At 44.6% G+C, this 24,425-nt stretch overlaps 2 protein-coding genes across 2 annotated transcripts in view; one reads left to right on the forward strand and one right to left on the reverse strand.

Annotated features, from left to right (window-relative positions):
* The window catches only part of Cap1 (cyclase associated actin cytoskeleton regulatory protein 1), a 38,042-nt gene extending 25,756 nt beyond the window's left edge, over nucleotides 1–12,286 (forward strand). The window contains exons 7-13 of the mRNA XM_004665292.2: nucleotides 1,597–1,702; nucleotides 3,519–3,696; nucleotides 7,855–8,039; nucleotides 9,041–9,164; nucleotides 9,309–9,391; nucleotides 9,720–9,863; nucleotides 11,199–12,286. Coding sequence (XP_004665349.1) covers nucleotides 1,597–1,702; nucleotides 3,519–3,696; nucleotides 7,855–8,039; nucleotides 9,041–9,164; nucleotides 9,309–9,391; nucleotides 9,720–9,863; nucleotides 11,199–11,282 — 904 coding nt within the window. The 3' untranslated portion in view covers nucleotides 11,283–12,286. The remainder of the gene's footprint in view (nucleotides 1–1,596; nucleotides 1,703–3,518; nucleotides 3,697–7,854; nucleotides 8,040–9,040; nucleotides 9,165–9,308; nucleotides 9,392–9,719; nucleotides 9,864–11,198) is intronic.
* A 73-nt stretch (nucleotides 12,287–12,359) lies between these two features.
* Nucleotides 12,360–24,425, reverse strand: part of Ppt1 (palmitoyl-protein thioesterase 1) — a 39,792-nt gene continuing 27,726 nt past the window's right edge. Inside the window, exons 6-9 of the mRNA XM_004665293.3 lie at nucleotides 23,421–23,511; nucleotides 19,951–20,049; nucleotides 16,676–16,747; nucleotides 12,360–13,771 (exon numbers count right to left, since the gene is read on the reverse strand). Coding sequence (XP_004665350.1) covers nucleotides 13,649–13,771; nucleotides 16,676–16,747; nucleotides 19,951–20,049; nucleotides 23,421–23,511 — 385 coding nt within the window. The 3' untranslated portion in view covers nucleotides 12,360–13,648. The remainder of the gene's footprint in view (nucleotides 13,772–16,675; nucleotides 16,748–19,950; nucleotides 20,050–23,420; nucleotides 23,512–24,425) is intronic.

Raw genomic sequence — 24,425 nt, forward strand, 5'->3', positions numbered from 1 at the left:
ATTCTGGATTATGGTGTAGGGTTGTTGTTTTTTTTCCTGTATTTTAATGCTGATTGTTTCTGCTTTTAATCCCAGCAGTTGGCAAAGGTAGGAGAATCGCTGAGACTGAGGCCACCCTGAGACTACATAGTGAATTCCAGGTCAGCCTGAGCTAGAGTGAGGCCCTACCTTGATAAACCAAAAAACGGTGGTGGGGGTGTGGTGGGGGGTCTTCAGTTAGGAGAGGAGCACATTTTGACATAAGGCAGCAGTCACACATATGGCTGTTGAATTTCTTGGAGTCCCATGGTGATGCTTGAGTAATCTTGACTCTACCATGGCTTCCTGTAAAAAGTGTCTGCTTTTATCAGCTTGATGTTAAAGTTCTGCATGTGGTCAACTTTGGAAAAAAAAAAAGTTGTTCCTAAGGGAAGGTTTGAGAAACACTGCTGTAACAGACATGAAGTCCAGTGTTCCTGTCCTAGTACAGCTTGGTTTAGTTGAGGTAAAGGAACAAAGTTTTGGTTTTGGTTTTATTTATTTATTTTGGTTCTTTCAAGGTAGGGGGGTCTTACTGTAGCCTAGGCTGACCTGGTATTCACTGTGTAGTCTCAGGCTGGCCTCAAACTCATGGCAATCCTCCTACCTCTGCCTCCCGAGTGCTGGGATGAAAGACATGTGCTATCATGCCCAGCCTTTTATTTTGTATTTTTTTAAAAATATTTATTTATTTGAGAGAGAGCATGAGTATGCTAGGGTCTCCAGCCTGCTGCAAATGAACTCCAGATTCATGTATCACTTTGTGCATTTGGTTTTTCATGGGTACTTAGGAATCAAACCCGGGTTCTTAGGCTTTTCAAGTACCTTAACCTCTGAGCCATCTCTCCAGTCCTTTATTTTTGAAACTTAGGTAATGATAGGGAAGCTGCCATTGAGTAGAGACTAAGAAATGCCAGAGCAGGAGGATGTGAGCCCCATAGGCCAGAGACATTCTGGAGTGAGTTTATAACTTTATTTTACTTTTTTTTATTTTTTGGTTTTTTTGAGGCAGGGTCTCACTCTAGTCTAGACTGACCTGGAACTAACTCGGTAGTTCCAGGCTGGCCTCACTCACAGTGATCCTCTTACCTCTGCTAGGATTAAAGGCATACGCTACCATATCAGCTCTTTATTTTACTTTTATTATTATTATTTTTAATTTATTTTGGTTTTGTGTACCGTCTTGCTTTAGTCCAGGCTGACTTGGCATTCACTATGTAGTCTCAGGGTGGCCTCAAATTCACAGTGATCCTGCTGCCTCTGGTTCCCAAGTACTGGGATTAATGGTGTGCGCCACCATGCCTGGCTTATTTTTTTTTTTTTATTTCATTTATTTATTTGTTTGTTTGTTTGTGAAAGACAGACATTATGGGGTTGTCAGGGCCTCTTGCTGCTGCAAAAGAACTCCAGGCATATGCTCTGCTTTGTGCAGTTGGCTTTACTTGGATACTAGAAAATCGAAACTGGGCCAGCGGATTTTGTATGCAAGTGCCTTTAATCATTGGTCCATCTTTCCAATCATGGAGTCACGATTCTAATGTGCCCTGTTTCTAACAAATTCTTCTTTAATTCTCCCAGGGATAAGAAGCACGTGGACTGGGTCAAAGCTTACTTAAGTATATGGACTGAGCTGCAGGCTTACATCAAGGAGTTCCACACTACTGGCCTGGCCTGGAGCAAAACGGTGAGTCCTTGCCTGCCTTCTTAAATTTCTCTCTTTCTTTCTCTAGCATGAAGCCCACAGTTTGCTTAGACTTTATAATCACCAAGGCTGCAGAAAGAAAGATGGCTACTTTTTTTTTTTTTTTGAGGTAGTGTCTCACTCTAGCTCAGGCTGACCTGGAACTCACTATGCAGTCTCAGGGTAGCCTTGAACTCAAAGTGATCCTCCTACCTCTGCCTCCCGTTTTGTTTTTCAAGGTAGGGTCTCACTGTAGCCCAGGCTGACCTGGAATTCACTATGGAGTCTCAGGGTGGCCTCAAATTCACAGCAATTCTCCTACCTCTGCCTCCCGAGTGCCAAGATTAAAGGCATGCGCCACCACCACCCAGTTTGAAAGATGGTTAATTTTTTGATGAGAGAAACAAAGGGGAGGGAATTAAATATCAAAAGAGAAGGAATCTTGCATTTAATTAGCTTGGGTTTTTTTATTTATTTATTGTTTATTTTTATTTATTTATTTGAGAGCGACAGACAGAGAGAGAGAGAATGGGCACGCCAGGGCCTCCAGCCACTGCATACAAACTCCAGACGTGCGCACCCCCTTGTGCATCTGGCTAATGTAGGTCCTGGGGAATTGAGCCTCGAACTAGGGTCCTTAGGCTTCACAGGCAAGTGCTTAGCCACTAAGCCATCTCTCCAGCCCTGTTCAGGGTTTTTTTTTTTTTTAAGATGGTTTCATGTAGCCCAGACTGGCTGTGAGCTCACTATATAGTAAAAGATGAACTCCTCCTGGTCTGCTTGTCTCTACCTCTTGAGTGCCAGGATTATAGGTGTGCACCACCACACCTGGTTTTATTCAGTGCTGGAGATCAAGCCCAGGGTATTATGCTTGCTAGTCAAACACTCCACCAGCTGAGCTACGTTCTCAGCCCTAAGTTTTAATCAGTTTTAATAAACACAGGTCAAGGGCAGTGATTGGTGCTAGAGGGGAGACACAGATGATTCTCCCTATCCCTCTCTCAAGGAGTTTAAAATGCAGATATAAACCCCTAGTATAAGTCACCAAGCTGAACACTATAATAAATATATAGAAGACAGAACAAGTAAGAGAAAGTGATTCTTTCTGGCAGACATTGTGCTTTGAAAGGTGTACACTGATCTGAGACTTGAAAGAAACGTAGGACAGTGAGAAGTGAGAGAAATGGGGCTACAGCAAAGAGCACAGCCTAACAAAGCAATTACAAATGTTGGTTACCTCTGGCTTCAGTAAGGGGAAGATGGTCAGAAATATATCAGAAAACAGGCTGGTGGGAAATGAGGCTGAGTCTTGGGAGTGTTGTATTTGAGTAAGGGAGTAATAGTGATCAGGTTTGTCTCAGTGTAGAGATTCAGGGTGTGGGCTGTGCTCAGGCTCAGGGTCCGACCATGGTGTGAGGAACCGACAGAAAAGCATTTGCACAGTGTGCCACCAGGATACTAGATTTAAGGAGGTCAAGGGAGTAGGAAGCTTCAGAGAAGACTGACAGTCAAGCTAGGATGGGGACATCTTGTTGAAACAAGGATCAGGGGATGATTGCACAGATAAAGAAGTCTTGGAGTTATTGAGCTTGAGGTCTTAGAATATGCTAAGGAAGTTAGCAAGTAGATTCAGGTGATGTGGAAAACTGTGAAGATGAGAAAAAGCAGTAGTGGGTTGGATCCTTGGGAAAGCATGAAGGAGCAAGTATAAATGTGGAACATTAGTCATTGCCTAGAGCTGTAAAGTAGAGGGTCTCATGTGTATTGGGAATGGTAGAGAAGGAGAGGATGTCTGTATTCCCTACCCTTACTGTTCCAGGGGCCTGTGGCAAAAGAACTGAGTGGATTGCCATCTGGACCCTCGGTTGGATCAGGCCCACCTCCTCCACCACCAGGCCCTCCTCCTCCCCCAGTCCCCAGCAGTTCAGGAGCCGATGATTCTGCTTCCCGCTCAGCACTGTTTGCGCAGATTAATCAGGGGGAGAGGATCACACATGGTGAGTAGTCGACCTGAATAGTTCTTACAGCTGTTTGTTCTTTTTTTTTTTTTTTTTAATTTTTTGGTTCATTTTTATTTATTTATTTGAGAGAGAAAGAGAAAGAAAGAAAAAGAGGCAGAGAGAGAGAAAGAGGCAGATATATATAGAGAGAATGTGCACGCCAGGGCCTCCAGCCACTGCAAACGAACTCCAGACGCGTGCCCCCCCTTGTGCATCTGGCTAACGTGGGTCCTGGGGAATCGAGCCTTGAACCAGGGTCCTTAGGCTTCACAGGCAAGTGCTTAACCACTAAGCCATCTTTCCAGCCTGTGCTGTTTGTTTTTAAATTCTGTCAACCAGATTCATCTAGTCTGTAAACCAGAACCCTAGCTGACGGGTAGGAAGATTCATTTGGGGTGTCATTTTCCTTCACATTACCCAAAACTTCTGTCCTGGATTAAATAGAAATAAAAGATGGGTGATTACAGTGGGACATTAAGTAGCTTATAGACAATACCCTCTTCTGTGTATATGAGTGGATGGGTGCATATATGTGTGCAGGTGCACATACATATATATGTGTATGTGTGGAGGCCAGAGGGAAATCTTGAGTGTCATTTTTTAGGTATTATCCGCCTTGTTTTGAGATAGTCTCTCATTGACCAGTGAGCCTCTTGAGCCACCGTCTCTCCTCTCACTCTGGGCTTATGTGCATACCATTCTAGGGACCAACTCAGGTCTTCTTGCTTGTACTGCAAATACTTTTCCAGCTTTTCTATTTCCTTTTGTGTTGTGAGGCAGGGTCTCGTGTAGCTCAGGCTGGCCTCAGACTCACAATTCAGCCAAGCAACTTTGAAGGTCCACTTGCCTCTACCTCTTGAGGGCTGGGATTATAGAAGCACACCACCAGTGATGCGCTGAGGATTGAACCTAGGGCTTCACACATGCTAGACAAGCACTCTACCAACTGAGATACATTCCCAGCCCTAAAAGTACCTTCTCATGCCAACAGATAGTGCTGGCAGTTTTCCCGGAGCTTTCTCTAGAATACCACGGGTTGTCTAGGAAGTCTTCATGTCCTGCTACGGGATGCCTGCTAGTCACATTGGAAGTTTATCTGAGTCGCACTGCCCTCCTCTAAGGATGCACTCATCAAAATGTCGTAAACATTAAGACCAGCTTGGGACTACAGAGTTCCAGGTCAGCCTGGACTAGAGAGAGACTCTACCTTGGAAAAATAACAAAAATGTCTTAAACTGAGTCTTACAGTATTACTAACAGTAACCAAAATGTTTATAACAACCAAAATACCCAGTAGTAAGGGAAATAGCAAATTAATGATGATGGGGATATCATGCAGCCATTACATTTTACCTTCAGAGTAGTCATACAATATTTAAGGGGACAAAATCTAGTATTTAAACCACAGCCTCTTTGTGCAATATGGGGCTGGGTACATTTAGCCTAGCTGAGTAAGTTGCATCTCATTCTCTCCATCAACTATAAGTCCCTCAATAAAATGACTCCCCTGTCTTAAAAACAAACTACAAGCCAAGCTAGGTATAGTGGCTCACACCTATAACCCCAGCAGTTGGGAGGCTGAGGTAGGAGGATTTCTATTTCAGGTCTGCCTGGGATAGAGTGAGAGACTCCACCTCAAAAACAAGTCCGGGCGTGGTGGCATATGCCTTTAATCCCAGCACTTGGGTGGCAGAGGTAGGAGGATCACTGTGAGTACAAAGCCACCCTGAGACTACAAAGTGAATTTCAGGTCAGCCTGAACTGCAGTGAAACCCTACCTAGAAAAACCAAAAAGAAAAACAACAACAACAAAAGGGCTGGGGAAATGGTTTAGCAACTAAGGCATTTGCCTGCAAAGCCCAAGTACCCCAGTTCAATTTCTCAGGACCCACGTAAGCCAGGTGCACAAGGGTCTGGAGTTTGTTTGCAGTGGCTAGAGGCCCTGGTGTGCTCATTCTGTTTTTCTCTCTGCCCCTTCCCCTTCTCTCTCTCTCTCTCTCTCTCTCTAAAATAAATAAATATTTTTTTTAAAAAAAACCTACAAGCCAGGTGTGCTGACACAAACCTGTAATTCCAGCACCCCAGATGCTGAGGTAGAAGATTACCATGAGTTTAAAACAAGCCTAGACTGTACGGTGAGATCTAAATCTGTCTGAGCTAGAGTAAGACCCCGCCTTAAAGCAAAATAACAACCACAGCCATGACAGAACTAAAAAGGGCATGCAGTATTGACTATATAGTTTGTAAATTTTGGACTGCTTAAAGACGTAATGAAATATTTTCTCTTTAAAATATGCTGGTGTAGTGGCGCATGCCTTTAATCCCAGTACTTAGGAGGCAGGGGTAGGAGGATTGCTGTGGGTTCAAGGCTACCCTGAGAAGACTACATAGTGAATTCCAAGTCAGCTTGGGCTAGAGCAAGACCCTACCTTGAAAAAACAAGTTAATTAATTAAATAAACATAAATAATAAGCCAGATGTACAAGGTGGCACGTGCATCTGGAGTTCATTTATAGCGGCTGAAGGCCCTGGTGTGCCCGTTATCTCTGTCTCTCAAATAAATAAATAGATAGATAAATAAATAAATAAAAATATTATAAATAGGCTGGCAAGATTGCCTAGTGCTTAAGGCACTTGCCTGTGAAGCCTAAGAACCCAGGTTCAATTTCCCAGTACCTATGTAAGCCAGATGCACAAGGTGGCGCATACATCTGGAGGTCCTGGTGCACCCATTCCCCCTGCCTCTCTCTCTTTCTCTCTGCCCTAATAAATAAATAAAATATGTATGTCCATAACAGTCTAAAGTGGAATAGCTTAGTTTTTTCTTCGGCTATTTAAGACACATTCTTTTTTTTTTCTTGAGGGATGATAGCATTAATCACTTTTTTTTTGTTTTGTTGTTTTTAATTTTTCAAGGTAGGCTCTCACTCTGGCCCAGGGTGACCTGGAATTCACTATGTAGTTTCAGGGTGGCCTGGAACTCATGGTGATCCTCCTACCTCTCCCTCCTGAGTGCTGGGATTAAAGGTGTGCACCATCATGCCTGGCTTAATCACATTTTTTAAATAAAACCTTTTTATTAATTAAAAAATAGATTAAAGATTTAATATGAGAAAGAAAGCTTTTGTTAACTTTATTGGCCACACCAAATTTGTTAACAGTATATGATTATAACCAAATGAAACAATATGAATAGAGCTGGTCATGGTGGCACATGCCTTTGACCCCAGCACTCAGGAGGCAAAGGTAGGAGGATCACCATGAGTTTGAGGCCACCCTGAGACTACATAGTGAATTACAGGTCAGCCTGAGCTCAAGCAAGACCCTACCTAGAAAAAACAACAAAAATCTAATATGAATAGAGAAAAAAAAAAAGATTTTCAAATTCTAACACTTGGTTAGGAGGAGAGTTAGCTGTTGTGAAGCTTTATTCTTTTTCCATATTTTTTGACTCTTCATCCATTTTAATAACTAACATCCATATTTTGTGGGTATATGTTTGGTATGTATTTTCTAGATCTTTTTGTCCATATTTGCATATTTTTTCCTTACCTCCAGCATATATTCTAAAAAATATTTTTTTAAAAAAACAGTTTAGTGCTGAGCCAGGTGTGGTGACATACGCCTGTAATCCCAGCACTCGGGAGGCAGAGGTAGGATGATCACCTTGAGTTCAAGGCCACCCTGAGACTACAGAGTGAATTCCAGGTCAGCCTGGGCTAGAGTGAGACCCTACCATGAAAAACCAAACAAAAAAAAAGTTTAGGGCTGGAGAGATGGCTTAGCGGTTAAGTGCTTGCCTGTGAAGCCTAAGGACCCTGGTTCAAGGTTTGATTCCCCTTGACCCACCTTAGCCAGATGCACAAGGAGGTGCATGAGTCTGTAGTTCATCTGCAGTGGCTGGAGGCCCTGGCACACCCATTCTCTCTATCTGCCTCTTTCTCTCTATTATTCTCAAATAAAAAACCAAAAAATTTTTAAAAATCACAGTTTAACAGAATAAGAGAAATTACAAAAGTACTTTTCTAGAACTGCTTGTCAAAGAGTATCTCCAAAGCTCCAGTTCTTGCTTTGAATTTTCGGCTAAGCAGTTTGTTGCCTCCACCTGAATCTCTGTTGTGAAGAACAGGAACAAGGTAGCTGTTGTTCTTACAGCCCTGAAACATGTATCTGATGATATGAAGACTCACAAGAACCCTGCCCTGAAGGCTCAGAGTGGTCCAGTGCGCAGTGGCCCCAAGCCGTTCTCTGCACCTAAACCCCAAACTAACCCATCCTCTAAACCAGCTACAAAGAAGGAGCCAGCTGTGTTAGAACTGGAAGGCAAGAAGTGGAGAGTGGTGAGTTGAAAGTACTTGGACTTTGGGGGAATGCGGCTTGGAGGACAAGGGGTGTAAGTGGAGTTCAACTAAATGAGTGCAGGGTTCTGCTTATAGCATAAGAACAAAGGTTTGGAGTTGTAGGAAAAAAACCCCGCAGGGGGTCCCCACGCTCTGCCTGGATAAGGCGACACCCCAAATCACTCACTCACGAGAAGCGGTCTTGATGCAAACTGCAAGAGGATTTTATTCCAAGCGTGCTGGGGCCCACAGTCGTACACCTCACAGGGGTAGAGGACTGCAGAGCCCTGAATGCAGGAACAGGACAGTTTTTATAGGGTTTCTAACAAAGCCTGTGCCTTAGACCAATCATTTTCTAATATTAGGAGCCCCGCAGGGTGTTAGCCAGTCAGTTGGTGCCACCCCATAGTTTCTAAGCCAATTAGTTTACTTTGCTCAAGCCCCTCATGGACCAATCACTCTCTCATGACTATGACCTTGGTGGTCAGCGTTTGCGCAGGTCCTTGGGTGGGAGTAGCAGAGTATGGTACAGTCTCCTGTGACCTTGGAGGTCAGCACTTGTGCAATTCCTTAGGTGGGGGTAACAGAATATGGTATCAGCCTCCTATGACCTTGGTGGTCTGAGGCAGGCTGCTACAGCCTATGGTGCGAGTTACAAAGGCTTACAGTGTGGGCTACTAAGGCTTATGGTGCAGGCTATTTACAGAAACTAAATAAGTGGTCTACTTCATTACTCATTTCCCATCCTTGAGGGCTATCTCATGCCCTTTTACCTAGTTTTATATTAGGAGTGGGCTCTGATATAATGAGAAGAGGGATTCTTTACTTGCTTCCAACAGAGAGTAAAGCCTGGAGTTTGAGGTATGCAGGGAGCCCGCTTAAGCTCCCCTTGGAGCGTGATAGTATTTCTGAGCTTCTGAATTCTTGGGCCTTTCAGAGTGACCCATTATTTTTGTAGGTGTATGTTTCATAGCAAGAATCCTTGGGTGTCTCTTTAACAGGAAAACCAAGAGAATGTTTCCAACTTGGTGATTGAAGACACTGAATTGAAACAGGTGGCTTACATATACAAGTGTGTTAACACGACATTGCAAATCAAGGGCAAAGTTAACTCCATTATAGTAGGTAAGTCTTTGTTGTGATCCTAAGTAGGCTGTGACCTAGAGCCTGAGAGGGTTAGAACCATTTTTCTACTTCTTCGTAAATTCTTAAATATATTAGTTTTCTTTAAAGTTAAGCTGTCGACCTGCTTCTCTTCCTTTCTTTTAGATAACTGTAAGAAACTGGGTCTGGTGTTTGATGACGTGGTGGGCATTGTGGAGATAATCAATAGCAGGGATGTCAAAGTTCAGGTAACTTGATACCTTGACTCGTTGTTCTTCTCCCCGAGGAATTCATTGAGAGAGAGAGAGAGAGAGACAGCAGACCCACAGCTGTTACTTGGGTAGGAATCCGATTCTACAAAGTGTGTAAGCTGAGCTGCTTTGGATGTGGTAGAAGAGGATTGGCTCTTCAAGGCAGCTCTTTTCAGGACCCACCCAAGTTTCTAGTATCTGCTGAGCACCTGGGGGCCTTCATGTAGTGGCTGAGTCACATGAAGCTGAAATCTGTCCTGGCCCTGCAACTCAACTATTGTCTTCCTCACCTGCTGAGACTGAGTTCTCTTGTTTTTCTCTGCAGGTAATGGGTAAAGTGCCAACCATTTCCATTAACAAAACAGATGGCTGCCATGCTTATCTGAGCAAGAATTCCCTGGACTGTGAGATAGTCAGTGCCAAATCTTCTGAGATGAATGTCCTTATTCCTACAGAAAGTGGTGACTTTGTAAGTTTCTCTCTTCTCTTTCTTCTCTGTCAAGACTGCTTTTAAAACTCATGGTGAGCCTCCTGCCTCCACTTCTCAAATGCTAGGATTTCAGGCATGTGGCCTAGTTTATGCAGTGCTAGGGCTTGAACCCAAGGCTTCATGTGTGCTAGGGAAGTACTGAACACCTCAGCTTCTTGATTTGGTTTTGTTTTGTTTTGTTTTAGGGGAGGCTTTCATTCTAGCCTATACTGACCTGGAATTCTTTCTTGTTCTGAGTTGGCCTTGAGTTCAGGGTGATCCTTCTACCTTAGCCTTTCTAGTGCTGAGATTAAAAGAATTTATCAGTGGTCCAGCAAATTTCTTAGTTTGTTGTAGCTGGGCATGGTAGCACACACCTTTAATCCCAGCACTCAGGAAATAAAGGTAGAAGGATTGCTATAGTTCGAGGCCACCCTGAGACTACATAGTGAATTCCAGGTCAACCTGGGCTAGAGTGAGACCCTACCTCGAAAAACTAGAAAGAGCCGGGTGTAGTGGTGCTCACCTTTAATCCCAGCACTTGGGAGGCTGAGGTAGAAGGATCATTGTGAATTTGAGGCCACCCTGAGAATAGCATGAAATCCAGGTCAGCTTGGGCTAGAGCAAGACCCTATCTTGAAAAACAAAAACAGAAAGAGCTGGGCATGGTGGAGACTGCCTTTAATTCCAGCACTTGGGAAGCAGAGGTAGGAGGATCACTGTGAGTTCAAGGCCATCTGAGAGTACATGGTGAATTCCAGGTCAGCCTAGACTAGACCCTACCTTAAAAAATCAAAAAAGAAAAAGGAAATGAGTTAAAAGCTGAAGGGGTTAGCTGGGCTCAGTGTTATGCACACCTGTACTCCTTGCACCTGGAAGACTGAGGTAGGAGAACCTTGAGTTGGAAGCCAGCTGGGTTATGTATGGAGACCCTGTCTCAACAAGCCACCGAGTAGGGACTGAAGACGTCTTGCATTGGAGAAGGCTGTTGGATGGAGATTTGGCACTGAGTCAGTGAAAACCAACAGTATACACCAAAGTCCTATGAAGCAGAGCTTTAAAGGAAGGTGCTTGGGCCTCTCTTAGGCTGGGCTCAGGGTAGGAAGAAAGAATGAGAGTACTGGCCCCAAAATACTGGTGCTCTAGGGCCACCTATTCTTGTTACACCTGTGTGGGATTACAGACCACTGAGGAGTGGCCCAACACTGCATGACTGAGTGGGTTTGTCTCATCCTGCCTTCTCTGAATGTTAAGTGGAAGCCAGGCTTTGGAACAAGTGTGAAATGTAGCCCCCATTCTTGGCCCGCATTTCAACCTGTTACCACTTTCTTACAGAATGAGTTCCCAGTTCCTGAGCAGTTCAAGACCCTGTGGAATGGGCAGAAGTTGGTCACCACAGTGACAGAGATCGCTGGATAAGCAAAGGGCCAGCGGCTTCTGTGCCCTCTCCCTGCCCCACAGGAAGAGTCCAGACGGTTCTTTTCTAGGTTTCCTCTATTTTTCTGCTCTTCAGCCGCTTCTCCGCTCCGAGAAGCACAGCTGCCTGCCTGCACGGAGCACAGCTCAGGCCGAGATGTGGGAGGGGCAGCTGGTCGCTGGTCTCGGGCAGACGGGGCTGCTCCGCAGGTCCGCTCTGAAGCTGCAGGCCCGGCCTGGGGCATTGTGCTTTCATCTTTTGGGGTCATTCCAACAACAAACAGTCCTTTGGGAAAACAAAACAGTTCTGGTAACGAACAGATCAGAAAATGTGCACACTCATCTTACCCCGACAGTGAGCATGGAGGTGGAGCAGGAGCTGGGGAGATTCCAGTGGTTCATCTAACCAACCTAACCTTTCGCTGCTGACAAGCAAGGCCAGGGTTGCACTGGACCAAAGGCGGCAGCTTGGCCATCCAGCATTCCAAGCAGACTTGTTTCCTAAAGCATTCCTCTTTCAGCCTTCCAGCCTGGGCCGCCTCAACTGTGAGGTAGATTCTCCACTCCCAGCTGCAGTTAGCAGTACCCTGGGTCTCGAACCCTTGTTCTCTGGGATGTTTGCCTGACACCTACCTATGGAGATGACTTACAAAAAAAAAAGCAAAACACCATTCCAAGAAATCTGGCATTCCTCCTCCTCCCAGCTAGATGTCTGTCACCTGTCTCCACTACCACCTCTTGCCTGTCATGCTCAGCAGGCACCTGAGCAGAGGACTCAAACCTCCACTGCAGGCTGCTTTAGGTCTTGGTTCATGTAAGAATCTTGCACAGCATTGCTAGTATAAATTTCAGTCTCCCCTCTAGGGCACACTGACCAAATATGCAACTTTTTTTGGTGGGAAGAGAAATTGTCCTGTGACTTCTACCCATTTCCTGAGGCCTGTGGAAATAAACCTTTATGTACTTAAAGTTATACAGAAAATAGAATAAAGTTAATACCAAACTTGCCTCGTTATTTGCCTGTAGTGTTTTCTGCAGAAATGTAAAGATGAAAAGATGAAAAGACCAGGACACCAGGGATAAGAAACTACTCTTTATTTTTGATGACTTCATAAGATGATTTTCACATCCTCCCACTTTTTGCCCTTCATTACCTTTTACTTGAAGAGTAAAGTTGGATAGAGGAAAGGGGCGAATGTGATTAAGGGTAAAATCTGACAAGATGCTGTCATTGGAAACAATCATTTCTCTAAACTGGCACTCTATAGAGAGCATCCAGTGTTGATGGGTGAACGTTTCAGTGCTGAGACAGTGTAGCCGATGGTGGACTGGTGGCCAGTGTTCTTTAGTAACCATCAGAGATATTCAGTTTTTAATATGGTTGATCTCCAAAAGGGAAGGGAAGTGCAAAGCGGTCAAGGTTTTTTGAGTAAAATCGATCTTTTTCACACAATATACCAGCAACAGTTTGGTGTGCTAGTAAATTTGATTGGGGGGGGGTGTTTAAAAACCACGTCTTTTTCAGATCATTCTTCCTCTTTGCGCATGTCAGCAGTGCCTAACCAACAAGCAGACCACTTGTTCTAAGAGCAGTCAAAGGAGGAATGAGAACTTCCTCCTCTTCACTTCCACTCCCATGGTTTCATCAACTCCCCCACTGTCGTGAGTTATGCAAGATGTACATTTGTTAGCAACCCAGTTCTTCCCTTTTGTGTCAAAAGACTAACTCTTGGCTACCAGAGGAGACAAAGTGAGCTGTAAAGGCCCGATGATAGGCCTGTGAAATCTGGCTAGTAATTGCTAAGGTTGCAAGAAGGCCGCATACTCAGAGGAAAGCAGCTTTAAGAAATCATGCAGTTGGGTTGAGGGTAAAATGGTTGCCTAGCATATGTAAGATCCTGAGTTCTGCCCTAAGTACCACAGAAAAAGAAATGGTGCATAGACATCCGCACGGTACTTCGCAAGGACTTCCTGCACCCGCAACACTGAGGAAGTAAGGAAGCACCTCAAGCCTGTTCTCCCGAAACTCACAGCTTTCACTGATTCAGTCTCCTTTCAGGCCTGGCCTGGGTGCCATCATAGACCTGCAGCTGCTGTAGTGCCCTCTCCAAAGCCTGCGCTTGACCTTGGTGGTAAAAGAAGCTCCACAGTTACTAGCTAATTAAACTTGAATTCAACACCATATGGTGATAGGAGGCAGCAAAGGATAAGATTCAGATCTTAGATCTTTCCAAGTAGGGCATGTTAGATAACAGTAGAGAAAGACTAGTTACAAGCTGTATCAGAGTTCAGGGGTGGGCATGAAGAAAACTCCACACGGCTTGGAAAAGCTAGTCTCCCCAAGCTCCAATGCAACCCACAAGAATGCTTCATTTGAGAAAGGGTATGATATGGGCATAAAACCACTCTTCAGACAGTTGAAGATGGTCCCCTTCTACTGCCAGAAACACCAACTGTCCTGCTTTGTCCATTTGCTGTAGCCCCAGGCGGTCCTGCAGAGAGAAAAGCCAGAATTAGGAAGCTTAGTAAGATTTTGGTGTAGAACAGTAAAGCTAATGACACAATCTCAAAATGCAGTTACTGCCTCAGTATTACAATAAAAGCCTAATTGCCTAGCCTATTGACCAAGAGCTTTTAGGAGGCCTCACCTAGACTGTTGACCATGAACTCTCTTAACTTGAGAGAAATTGAACCCGTATGAAGAAGTTTTCTTGGGTTTACGGTTTCTTTGTTGTCTCATAAAATACTCATTTTTGTTCATATTCAATAACTAATGCAGAATAAAAAAGACATTTTGAAAATGGAAAAAAAATAATTTAAAAATTAAAAAAATTAAAAAAAAAAAAAAAGCCTAGCTGGGCGTGGTGGCACACACCTTTAATCCCAACACTCGGGAGGCAGAGGTAGGATCACTGAGTTCAAGACCACCCTGAGACTACATAGTGAATTCCAGGTCAGCCTGGGCTACAGTGAGACCCTACCTCAAAAACCAAACAATAGGGGCTGGAGAGGTGGCTTAGCGGTTAAGCGCTTGCCTGTGAAGCCTAAGGACCCCGGTTCAAGGCTTGGCTCCCCAGGATCCACATTAGCCAGATGCACAAGGGGGCGCACGCGTCTGGAGTTCGTTTGCAGAGGCTGGAGGCCCTGGCGTGCCCATTCTCTCTCTCTCTCTCTCTCTCCCTCTCTCTCTCTCTCTCTCTCTCTCCCTCCCTCCCTCCCTCTTTTTCTCTCTGTCTGTCACTCTCAAATAAATAAATAAAATAAAAATATTAAAAAAAAATAAAAAATAAAAAATAAATAAAAGCCTAGTGGCACCACCTTTAATCCCAGCACTTGGATCAGTTGTAGTTCAAGGCTACCCTTTATGTAGTGAATTCCAGGTCAGTCTAGGCTAGTGCGAGACCCTACCTCAAAAAAAAAATCACCAAAAAAAAAGTATATTTCTGAAAATGACCAAAAAACAAAAGTTACCTCGTTCTAGTTCTTTTGCTGCCACACTCCAGATGGTTCTGCTATGTAGCCCTGGCCAGCCTAGTACTCATGTAACTCAGGTGGCCTCAGACTGGCGGCAGTCTCACCCTAGACTGGGATTACAGGAATGACTTCTGTCTAGCAGCCGCTGCTTCTAAGTACTAAAAATACTTGTGCAGTTTGAGACTATATATTCTGCCACTTCCCTCAAAATGATGCTAGAAGCGGGGCTGGAGAGATGGCCTAGTGGTTAAGCGCTTGCCTGTGAAGCCTAAGGTCCCCAGTTTGAGGCTCGATTCCCCCGGACCCACGTAAGCCAGATGCACAAGGGGCGCACGTGTCTGGAATTCCTTTGCAGTGGCTGGCGGCCCTGGTGCTCCCATTCTCTCTATCTGCCTCTTTCTGCCTGTCACTCTCAAAAAAAAAAAAAAAATGCTAGAATGAAAACCAGGTCCTTAAACCTTCTTCTAAGCTACAGCCCCAGGGTCCTTTCAAAGATGGAAATAAGCCATGGATAAAACTGGCTCAAAATGTGAGTGAACTGGGACTGAGCCAAAGACAAAGTTGTTAGATAATGTTTCAAGGTAAAACAGGGCTGAACATGTGGCTTGGTAGAGTTGTAGAGTCCTTTACCTCTTAGACCAACAGCCTAGGACAGTTGTATCCTGTAGTTGCAGAGTCATCACCCAGTAGCCGAGGTGCCACAGAACCATCTTGTTGGGACGATGAGAGGCCATGGCAGGGCTACAATGATGCTTCTGCTCTGGCTGCCCTCAGTTTCTCACCATGAGCAAGACTTTAGTTGTCATTTTCAGGGCTCTATCAGGACCTAGTTTCTCTCTTTTCTACCTCACCCAAGCTAGGACATGAAATGCAAGAGAAAACCCAAGAAAGGGAAAAAAGTGGCTTCTGAAGTTATGTGGGAAGAATTCTAGTGGAAAGTGGTTAAGATGTACCTATGCTCTGGTGAGAGCCTGTCTGCAATATAAACTCCTTTGTTGGTGACAAGCCCTGAACTAGACACGGTGAATTAACTGCAACTTCTGCTTGAGAATTAAGACCTGCTGCTGGACAAAAGTTACAACTAGCCCCATTCGAGCTCTTACAGGAGGAGCTCCCCTTGTCAATGCTGGATTTGTTCATCTACTTCTGGTGCTGGGAATCAAACCCAAGGCCTGGTGTATGCTGAACATATGATTTACCACTGAGCTATAACCCCCTCCCACCAATGCCTGTGCCTCCAACATTCATGACTATTGTGTAACATTCCTCTCTTCCATGTTTTCATTCCCACAGAGATATCTAGGATACTGTACCTCCGCAACAGAAACCAGGCCCCAACCCTTTGTTAGAAAGTAAAGCTTGGAGCTGGGTGTGGTATTACACTCCTTTAATCCCAGCACTGGGGAGGCTGAGATAGGAGGAGGAGGATCTCTGTGAGTTCCAGGTTAGCCTGGGCTACTGTGACACCCTGTTTTTTGTTTGTTTGTTTGTTTGTCTGCCTTTAAAGTAAAGTCTTAAGATGATGCTTCTTTATTTCTTTTTCTGCGATTGTCTGCTTAAAAACTATGAACTAGGGGTGGAGAGGTGACTTAAGGCGCTTGCCTGAAAAGCCAAAGGACCCAGGTTCAATTCCCCAGGACACACATAAGCCAGATGCACATGGTGGTGCACACATCTGGAGTTCACTTGCAGGGGCTGGAGGCCCTGGTGCACCCAATCTCTATCTGCCTCTCTCTCTTTCTCTCTTAAATAAATAAATCAATAAAACCACGAGCTACAGGTTTTACCTTAGGATGTAATAAATTTCTGTAAGCCTGCATCTGAGAAATATCCTAGCGAGATCTGAGTCAGATGGCTCATGAGCAGCAAGCACCCTGAGTACCAGAGAGCCCAGTCGTCCCAAGACAGATCTCTTCAGTTACCTCTGTGTATAGAGGAGTCTCCTGGAGGGAAATGGTTTCCTTGGCTTGGCCACTTCTATAGAATCCAAACCACTGCAATAGAGAAGGGAGAAAAACAGGTCAGATCTGACACCCAGCACAGTGCCAAACTCATCTGGGGCTGGCTAGAACTACCAGCAAACTGAAGCATATCTTACACAGTAAGCAAGAAGGAAAGATGGGGAAAGAAGGCTGTGTCCTTTTTATGGGTGAACTGGACTCACTATGTAGGTAAGCATGAAACCTTCCTGCCTTAGCCTTCTGAGTGCTGGCATTGTGGGCCTTACTTTGCCACTAAGCCTGACCTAAGGATATGTTGTTTTGTTTTGTTTTGGTTTGTTTTGGCTTGATTTTGTTTTGTTTTCAAGGCAAGATCTCACTCCAGGCTGACCTGGAATTCCCTATGTAGTCTCAAGGTGGCCTTGAACTTACAGAGATTCACCTACCTCTGCCTCCTGAGTGCTGGGATCAAAGGCATGCACCAACACACCTGGCTCTAGGGATATGTTTTGAATCACCCCATTTTAAAAGCCAATCCTGAGCTGGGCATGGTGGCACACACCTTTAATCCCAGTACTCAGGGGGCAATGGTAGGTGTATCACTGTGAGTTTGAGGCCACTCTGGGCTGGACGGATGGTTTAGCAGTTAAGGCGTTTGCCTGCAAAGCCTAAGGACCTCAGTTCAATTCCCCAGTACCTACATAAACCAGATATACAAGGTGGTGCATGCATCTGGAGTTCATTTGCAATGGCTGGAGGCCCTGGCACACCAATTCTCTCTCTCACACCCCATCTCTCTCTGCCTTTCTCTCAAATAAATATTTTAAAAGTCAATCCTTCTGGTTATGGCAATGCACACCTTTAGTCCCAGCATTCAAGAGGCTGAAGTAGGAAGACTGCTGTGAGTTTTAGGCAATCTGGGGCTACAGAGTGAGATCCAGGTCACCCTGGGCTAGAGTGAAAGCCTACCTTGAAAAAAAAAAAAAAAAAAAAAACAGAAAAGAAAAAAGGAAATAAAAAGAAATCAATCCTTATACTAAGTGAGGTAACCCAGGCCCAGAAAGCCAAGCGCCACATGTTCTCCCTCATATGTGGATCCTAGCTACAGATGACTGGGCTTCTGCATGAGAATGAAAATACTTAGTAGCAGAGGCCAATAAGTTAAAAAGGAGACATAAAGGGAAGAGAAAGGAAGGGAGGAGGGTACTTAATAGGTTGATATTGTATATATGAGAATGGAATTTCAAAGGAGAAAGTGTGGGGGGGGGGAGGGAATTAACATGGGATTTTTTTTTATAATCATGGAAAATGCTAATAAAAATTAAAAAAAAAAAAAAGAAATCAATCCTGAAGGATGAGTTTATCTTTCCAAATAGTTTTCACTTCTCCATAATTTCTGCTTGCTTCCTTAATTGTGCATCAGCTCCCAAAACTCTAGTCATCAGTGTATACGTAATCCCTTTTTCTGAGAAACTTCCAAGCTAGCGAGGCACAGAACCAATTCATGGTTTAGCATCGGGTCGGCAAACTGCTGTAAAGGCCAGATATAAAACATTTTAGGGTTAAAGGGTTGCAACTACTCACTGTTCCCACTCTAGCACAAAAACAGCCACAGACAATATGTGAAAAAAGACTTTAATTCACCTTCCAAGGCTCAGGGTCTATTGCAGAAGAGGTGCAGAAAGAATGTAAGAGCCAAAGGAAGGGTAGGACTCCTTACAGCGTGCTCCCCCCAGACATAAAATGGCCTGGATATCCACGACCTCACAAGTGCCTGATGCTACCTACACAAGACCATCATAACAGGAGGAAAAGATCATGACATCAAAATAAAAGAGACTGATTGAGATGGGGAGGGGATATGATGGAGAATGGAGTTTCAAAGGGGAAAGTGGGGGGAGGGAGGGTATTACCATGGGTTATTTTTTATAATCATGGAAGTTGTTAATAAAAATTTGAAAAAAATAATAAAAAAGACTTTAATTGTTCACTTACACATAAATTTAGATCTTATTTAATTTTCATGGCTAAATATTTCTAGTTTTCAAAAGTTTATCTGCACGTGTGTCTGTATGGGTGTGCCAGGGTCTCTTGCTATTAAAGCTGATTTCTGTATCTGGCTTTATGTGAATACCAGGGAATTCAACACTGGGGCTGGCAAGCTTTGCAAGCAAGTACTTTTAACCACTGAGCCATCTTCCCAGTCCTTATACTTTTTCCCCCCATTCACTATAATATGTAAAAGCTCTTAACTCATAGGCCATTCAAAAATGTGGCTGGTGGGCTGGAAAGATGGCTTAGTGTTAAGGTACTTGCCTAAGAAGCCTAAGGACCCAGGTTTGACCCTCGAACCCATATAAGCCAGATGCACATGGTGGCACAAATGTATGGAATTTGTTTGCAGTGGGCAGAAGTCCTGGCATACTCATATTCTCTCTCTTTCTTTCTCTCTCTCTCTTAAATAAATAAATAATAAATAAATAAAATTGTGGCTGGTGAGATTGGGTGACCAGTCTACCGGTTGCCATCCTCCTATGATCTAACAGTGTGAGCACAGCTTTAGTTGTGGTTGGTCATTCTACACAGGGAGATGTATGGTGCCTCTTGCCTGTAATCTCAGCATTTGGGAGGCTTCAAGAAGGGGATGTGGTAAAGGCCAGCCTGGCCTACATAGCTCCAGGCCAGTCTGAGCTACATAGTGAGACCCTGCCTCAAAAAAGAGGGAACCTGCTGGGCATGGTGGTACACGCCTTTAATCCCAGCACTCGAGAGGCAGAGGCAGGAGGATTGCTGCAGAAACTTGGGAAAAGCATTCTAAAGATAGAAATACATGGGTAAAGGTACCCAAAGTCCATGCCAAGTTAGGGACACTACAGATACTGGAATATGGCCTGATAATGTGAAGAGGTATTGAGGGAGACAAGGCTGGAAAGACAGGTCATTTCAAGTCAAGACAGACCTGGAAAGCCAAACCTGGGAGTTTATAGACTCTGGCCCAGTAATTCTGAAGATCTGACTAAAATTATAGACCCTTCCCTCACAGAGTGTAATCACTTACTTTGACATACAAGTTTGGGGTGGGATTGGGGAATTACAAATAATTCACCAATTCAGTGTCCCACTTATAGACCTCAGAAACTCTGCACAATAGGCAAAGGTTGGTGGAAAGGACCTGTGAGTTTTGCCCAGCTTGGAGCTGTTGCTTGGTGCCATTTATCCCTGCAGTCTCTTGGCATGCTGTGGCTCAAGTGTCTCACCTCGGAGATCACAGGGTCCACAATGGAGTCGTTGAGGAACATCACCATCACGAACTTCTTGAGGGCCATCAGGTTCTTCTTGTAGGTCTCATTGACACTCTGGAGAAGTGAACAGCACCTTAGGGTCACTACCTTCCAGTTCCAGCAGGGGGAGGAATGCTCTGCTCTCTCTGGGTAATCTGCTTTCCCCAAATACAGGCCGCTTCTCTGCCTTCCTGCCAAGACTGTACCTGTGCAGCCTTTTACCATCCTACCTGAACCACATGCCATGAGCCATGGCAAACCTGGGCTACCATGACTCTGTCCATACTCCATAGGCACTGGTCATTTAAGTTAAATTATTCTTCTGCTTTTCTTTTAAATTTTAGGGAGAAAGAGAGAAAGAATTGTTGGGCCAGGGCCTCAGCCACTGCAATTGTAAAATTGAACTCCAGGTACTGGCGCCTCCTAGTGGGCATGTGCGACCTGGTGCTTGCCTCACCTTTGTGCAGTGGGCTTGCATGGGATCTGGAGAGTCAAACATGGATCCTTAGACGTTGCAGGCAAGCACCTTAACCACAAAGCCATCTTTCCAGCCCTTCTTTTTCTTTTAATTTTATTTATTTGCAGGCAAAGAGAGAAGCCGAGAGGTGAGACAGAGAAATGGGCATGCCAGGGCCTCTAGCTGCTGCAAACATATTCTGGACACATGAGCCACCTTGTGAATCTGGCTTTATATGGGTACTGGGGAACTGAACTCAGGTCATTAGGCTTTGCAGGCAAGCACCTTAACCATCTCTCCCGCCCAGGTTAAATTCTTCTAACCAGAGAAAACCAAATGGAAAAATTTGAATTGTTTTCTGCTATATGATTCTATATGTGTTCTTGTTTGTTTTCCCCTTCATTTTTTTTTTTTTTCTCTTGAAACAACAAAAGATGGTTCAGTGGATAAAGCGCTCACTACTCAATCCCCAAACCCCATGTAGAAAGCTGGAAGTCATGGTGGGCTTCTGTGATCCCAGCATGCTGATGATGATGGTGAGATGGGAGTTATACAGGAGAATTTCCCAGAAGCCCATGGCAAGTGCAGCAAAGAATCGCAGAGCAAGAATGTAGAGCCCGAAACCCTGCCTCAAATAAAATGAATAGACAAGAACTGACTCAAAGTTGCCCTCTGGCCAGATACGGTGGCGCAGGCCTTTTATCCCAGCACTCGGGAGGCAGAGGTAGGAGGCTTGCTGTGAGTTTGAGGCCACCCTGAGAATACATAGTGAGTTTCAGGTCAGCCTGGGCTAGAGCGAGACCCTACCTTGAAAAACAAAAAATAATAATAATAATAATTTTTAGGGGGTGTTTTTTGAAGTAGGGTCTCGCTCTAGCCCAGGCTGACCTGGAATTCACTATGTAGTCTCTGGCTGGCCTCGGATTCATGGCGATCCTCCTACCTCAGTCTTCTGAGTGCTGGGATTAAACACATGCGCCACCACACCCAGCCAATAAAAATAATTTTAAAAGCCTTTCAAATAGCCTTGGCATGAACCTATCAGAACCCAAACTATGCTCATGTCTAGGCAAGTCAGGGCTCTTTGCATCTCTTCTAGGTAAATTTCTCTCTCTCTCTCTCTGTTTGGTTTTTCGAGCAAAACTCTCCTTTGAAGAAACAAAAAACAAAAAAGGATACTTTGTCCTGAAGGACTCCCTCAGTAAGACTCCCCTCAGGAGGTAGCAATGTAAATCTCCACTTTGCCCAGCCAACAACCTGCTAACTTGTCCTGCTGCTTCACTGTGAGGAAAGCAGAAGGGCTCAGAGAGGAAGGCAGAGAACTCCGGCCTCCCTAAAGGAAAAGAATCTCGTAAGTACTGCCTCCCCCAAAAACAACTTCTAGGGCTAGGGACATGGTTCAGCAGTTAAAGGCACCCCCTTGCAAAGAACTGCTGGCCTGGGCTCAATTCCCCACCACCCATTTAAAGCCGGATGCAAAATGGAGTACACGCAAGGCTGGAGAGGTGGCTTAGAGGTTAAGGCACTTGCTGTGAAGCCTAAGTACCCAGGTTCGATCCCCCAATACCCATGTTTGATTCCCCAATACCCACATAATAAGCCAGATGCACAAGGTTCATTTACAGTAGCTAGAGGACCTGGTGTGCCCATTCTCTCCCTCTCTCTGTGTGTCTCTCTTTCTCTATCTGCCTCCTTCTCTCTGTCAAATTATATATCTATATCTATATATATGCATATATATATTTATTTTTAAAGCAGGCCTGGAGAGATGACACAGCAGTTAAGGCACTTGCCTGTGAAGCCTAAGAACCCTGGTTCCATTCCCCAGTACTCACATAAGCCAGATGCACAAGGTGGCACATGCATCTGGAGTTCATTTGTAGTGGCTAGAGGCTCTGGTACGCTCATTCTTTCTATCAACCTATTTCTCTCTTTCTCTCTCTCAAGTAAATAAATTGGATATTTAAAAAAATTCAGAACTTCTAATGCCTGGGTTCTGCCCAAGATACTGTGAATATCTGCTGATTTCTGATATCTCAAAAAGGAAAATGACTAACTGAGGGGGAAAATCCCTCACTTCTGGGAACTGTATGGTTAATTCTGAGCAGCTATGGTTGGCTGGGGCTGGTTGGGGCTCTAGGAGTCCACCAGGCATCTGGGAGTCAACCAGAAAAAAACTGTAGCTAGGAGCCTGCCATGGTGGTGCATGCCTTTAATCCCAGCACTTGTGAGGTAGGAGGATCACTGTGAGTTTGAGGCCACACTGAGATTATATAATGAATTCCAGGTCAGCCTGAGCTAGAGCAAGACTCTACCTAAAAAAAAGAAAAAGAAAAAGAAAAAGATGTGCCTAGGGAAGTTCAGTTGAGCCTGGCTGCTTCTAGTGCTCCTCTATGGCTGGCTTGCTGGTCAAGCTCCCTTGTTCTTTCAACCCTTATTCTTTCAGTAGAATTCCAGGTTACTGCTAAACTTTATCAAGACAGTCAGCTTAGGACACATCAATTATGGATAGAAACAGCCCCCAACATACTTAACCACATCCCCCCAATAGACAGTCAGCCTAGGATACTTTCAATTATGAATAGAGATAGCCCCAACATATGCAACACTCCCTCCCAAGAGTCAGCCTAGGACACTTTTAATTATAGATAGAGCCAGCCCCAACATACTTAACCCCCGCCCCGAATCCAGCCAACTCTCATTGGAGTTTCCCACTGTCGGGAGCTCCTGTCCATACTAATGGACGCTTTCCTTCTTCTTGTAATAGTCCACTGCTTCTGCCGTTACTGTCTGAATCCTAGTTACTAAAGCTTGAGCCATTCCTCATACAGACCTTGTGGGCTGTCTTGCAGCTCAGGAATGGTTACTTCTTTACTGCCTTCAGGGCAGGAACCCAGCCCTGCTGAGCTCACCATGAGCAGAGCCGCCAACCCCCCCCCCCCCCCGCCCCCCAGTTTAATAGTTAATGGGAACTTGGTCGGGTTTTTACCTTCTCCTGGTTTATGTCTGCCAAGAAGATGCTGTGGTTCCGGTATATATCCTCCTTTATGGGATCATGCCAGTATTCTGCTTGTACCAAGCTGGAAGTAGAAAAAGAAAGAAAGTAACTAAGCTTGTTATCAGTTGACATGCTTGGGGCAAGCATGTGTATAGGCCACCAAAAGCTTGAAAAACTGTATTTGGGTTGGGAAGATGGCTCAGTGTTAAAGGTGGTTGCCTGCACAGCCTGCCAGCCTGGGGTTCAATTCCCCAGTTTCCAGATGCAGAAAGTAGCACATGCATCTGGAGTCCATTTGCAGTAACAAGAGGTCCTAGCATCTTCTTCTGGCTTCTACACACATGTGCACATCCACACACATGCATGCATGCACCATACACACACAAAAAGAAAGGAAAAAGAATCCAGGATAAAGGTGTAGCTCAGGTAGGGCACTGGTCTAGCACACCTAAAGCTCTTGGTTCAGTCCCCATCGCTGCAAACAAATAAAACTTGGGTTGGAGAGACAGTTTAGCAGTTAAGGCATTTGCCTATAAAGCCAAGGGATCCCAGTTTGACTTTCCAGGACCCACGTTAGCCAGATTCACAAGGGGGTGTATGTGTCTGGAGTTCATTTGCAGTGGCTCGAGGTCCTGGCGCACCCATTCTCTCTCCCCCTCTGTCTGCCTCTTTCTCTCTCAAATGAATAAATAAAGTTAAAAAAAAAACAAATAAATAAAATTCCATGACCTCTGAACATTTACAAAATTCTGGAATCAGGTGTACTACTGCTGTACCAGGAGACCATCTGCCCTTAATAAAATTCTGCATGAGTACTTGCCTATCTTTGTGCTTTATGTGATAGCCCATTCAGTCCTCTAACAAAGACTATGTGGCAGGTGTTGACAAGCAAGTTGCTTACATGTGAGAATGGTGGGCACGATTTTTACTCCCATATAGGACTGTGCCATCCTTGCTCAACACTAAAGAGTTTGCTCAGTGAAATGGACTCATGTA

This window comes from Jaculus jaculus, chromosome 5 (genome assembly GCF_020740685.1).
Source record: "Jaculus jaculus isolate mJacJac1 chromosome 5, mJacJac1.mat.Y.cur, whole genome shotgun sequence".
Taxonomy (NCBI): Eukaryota; Metazoa; Chordata; class Mammalia; order Rodentia; family Dipodidae; genus Jaculus; species Jaculus jaculus.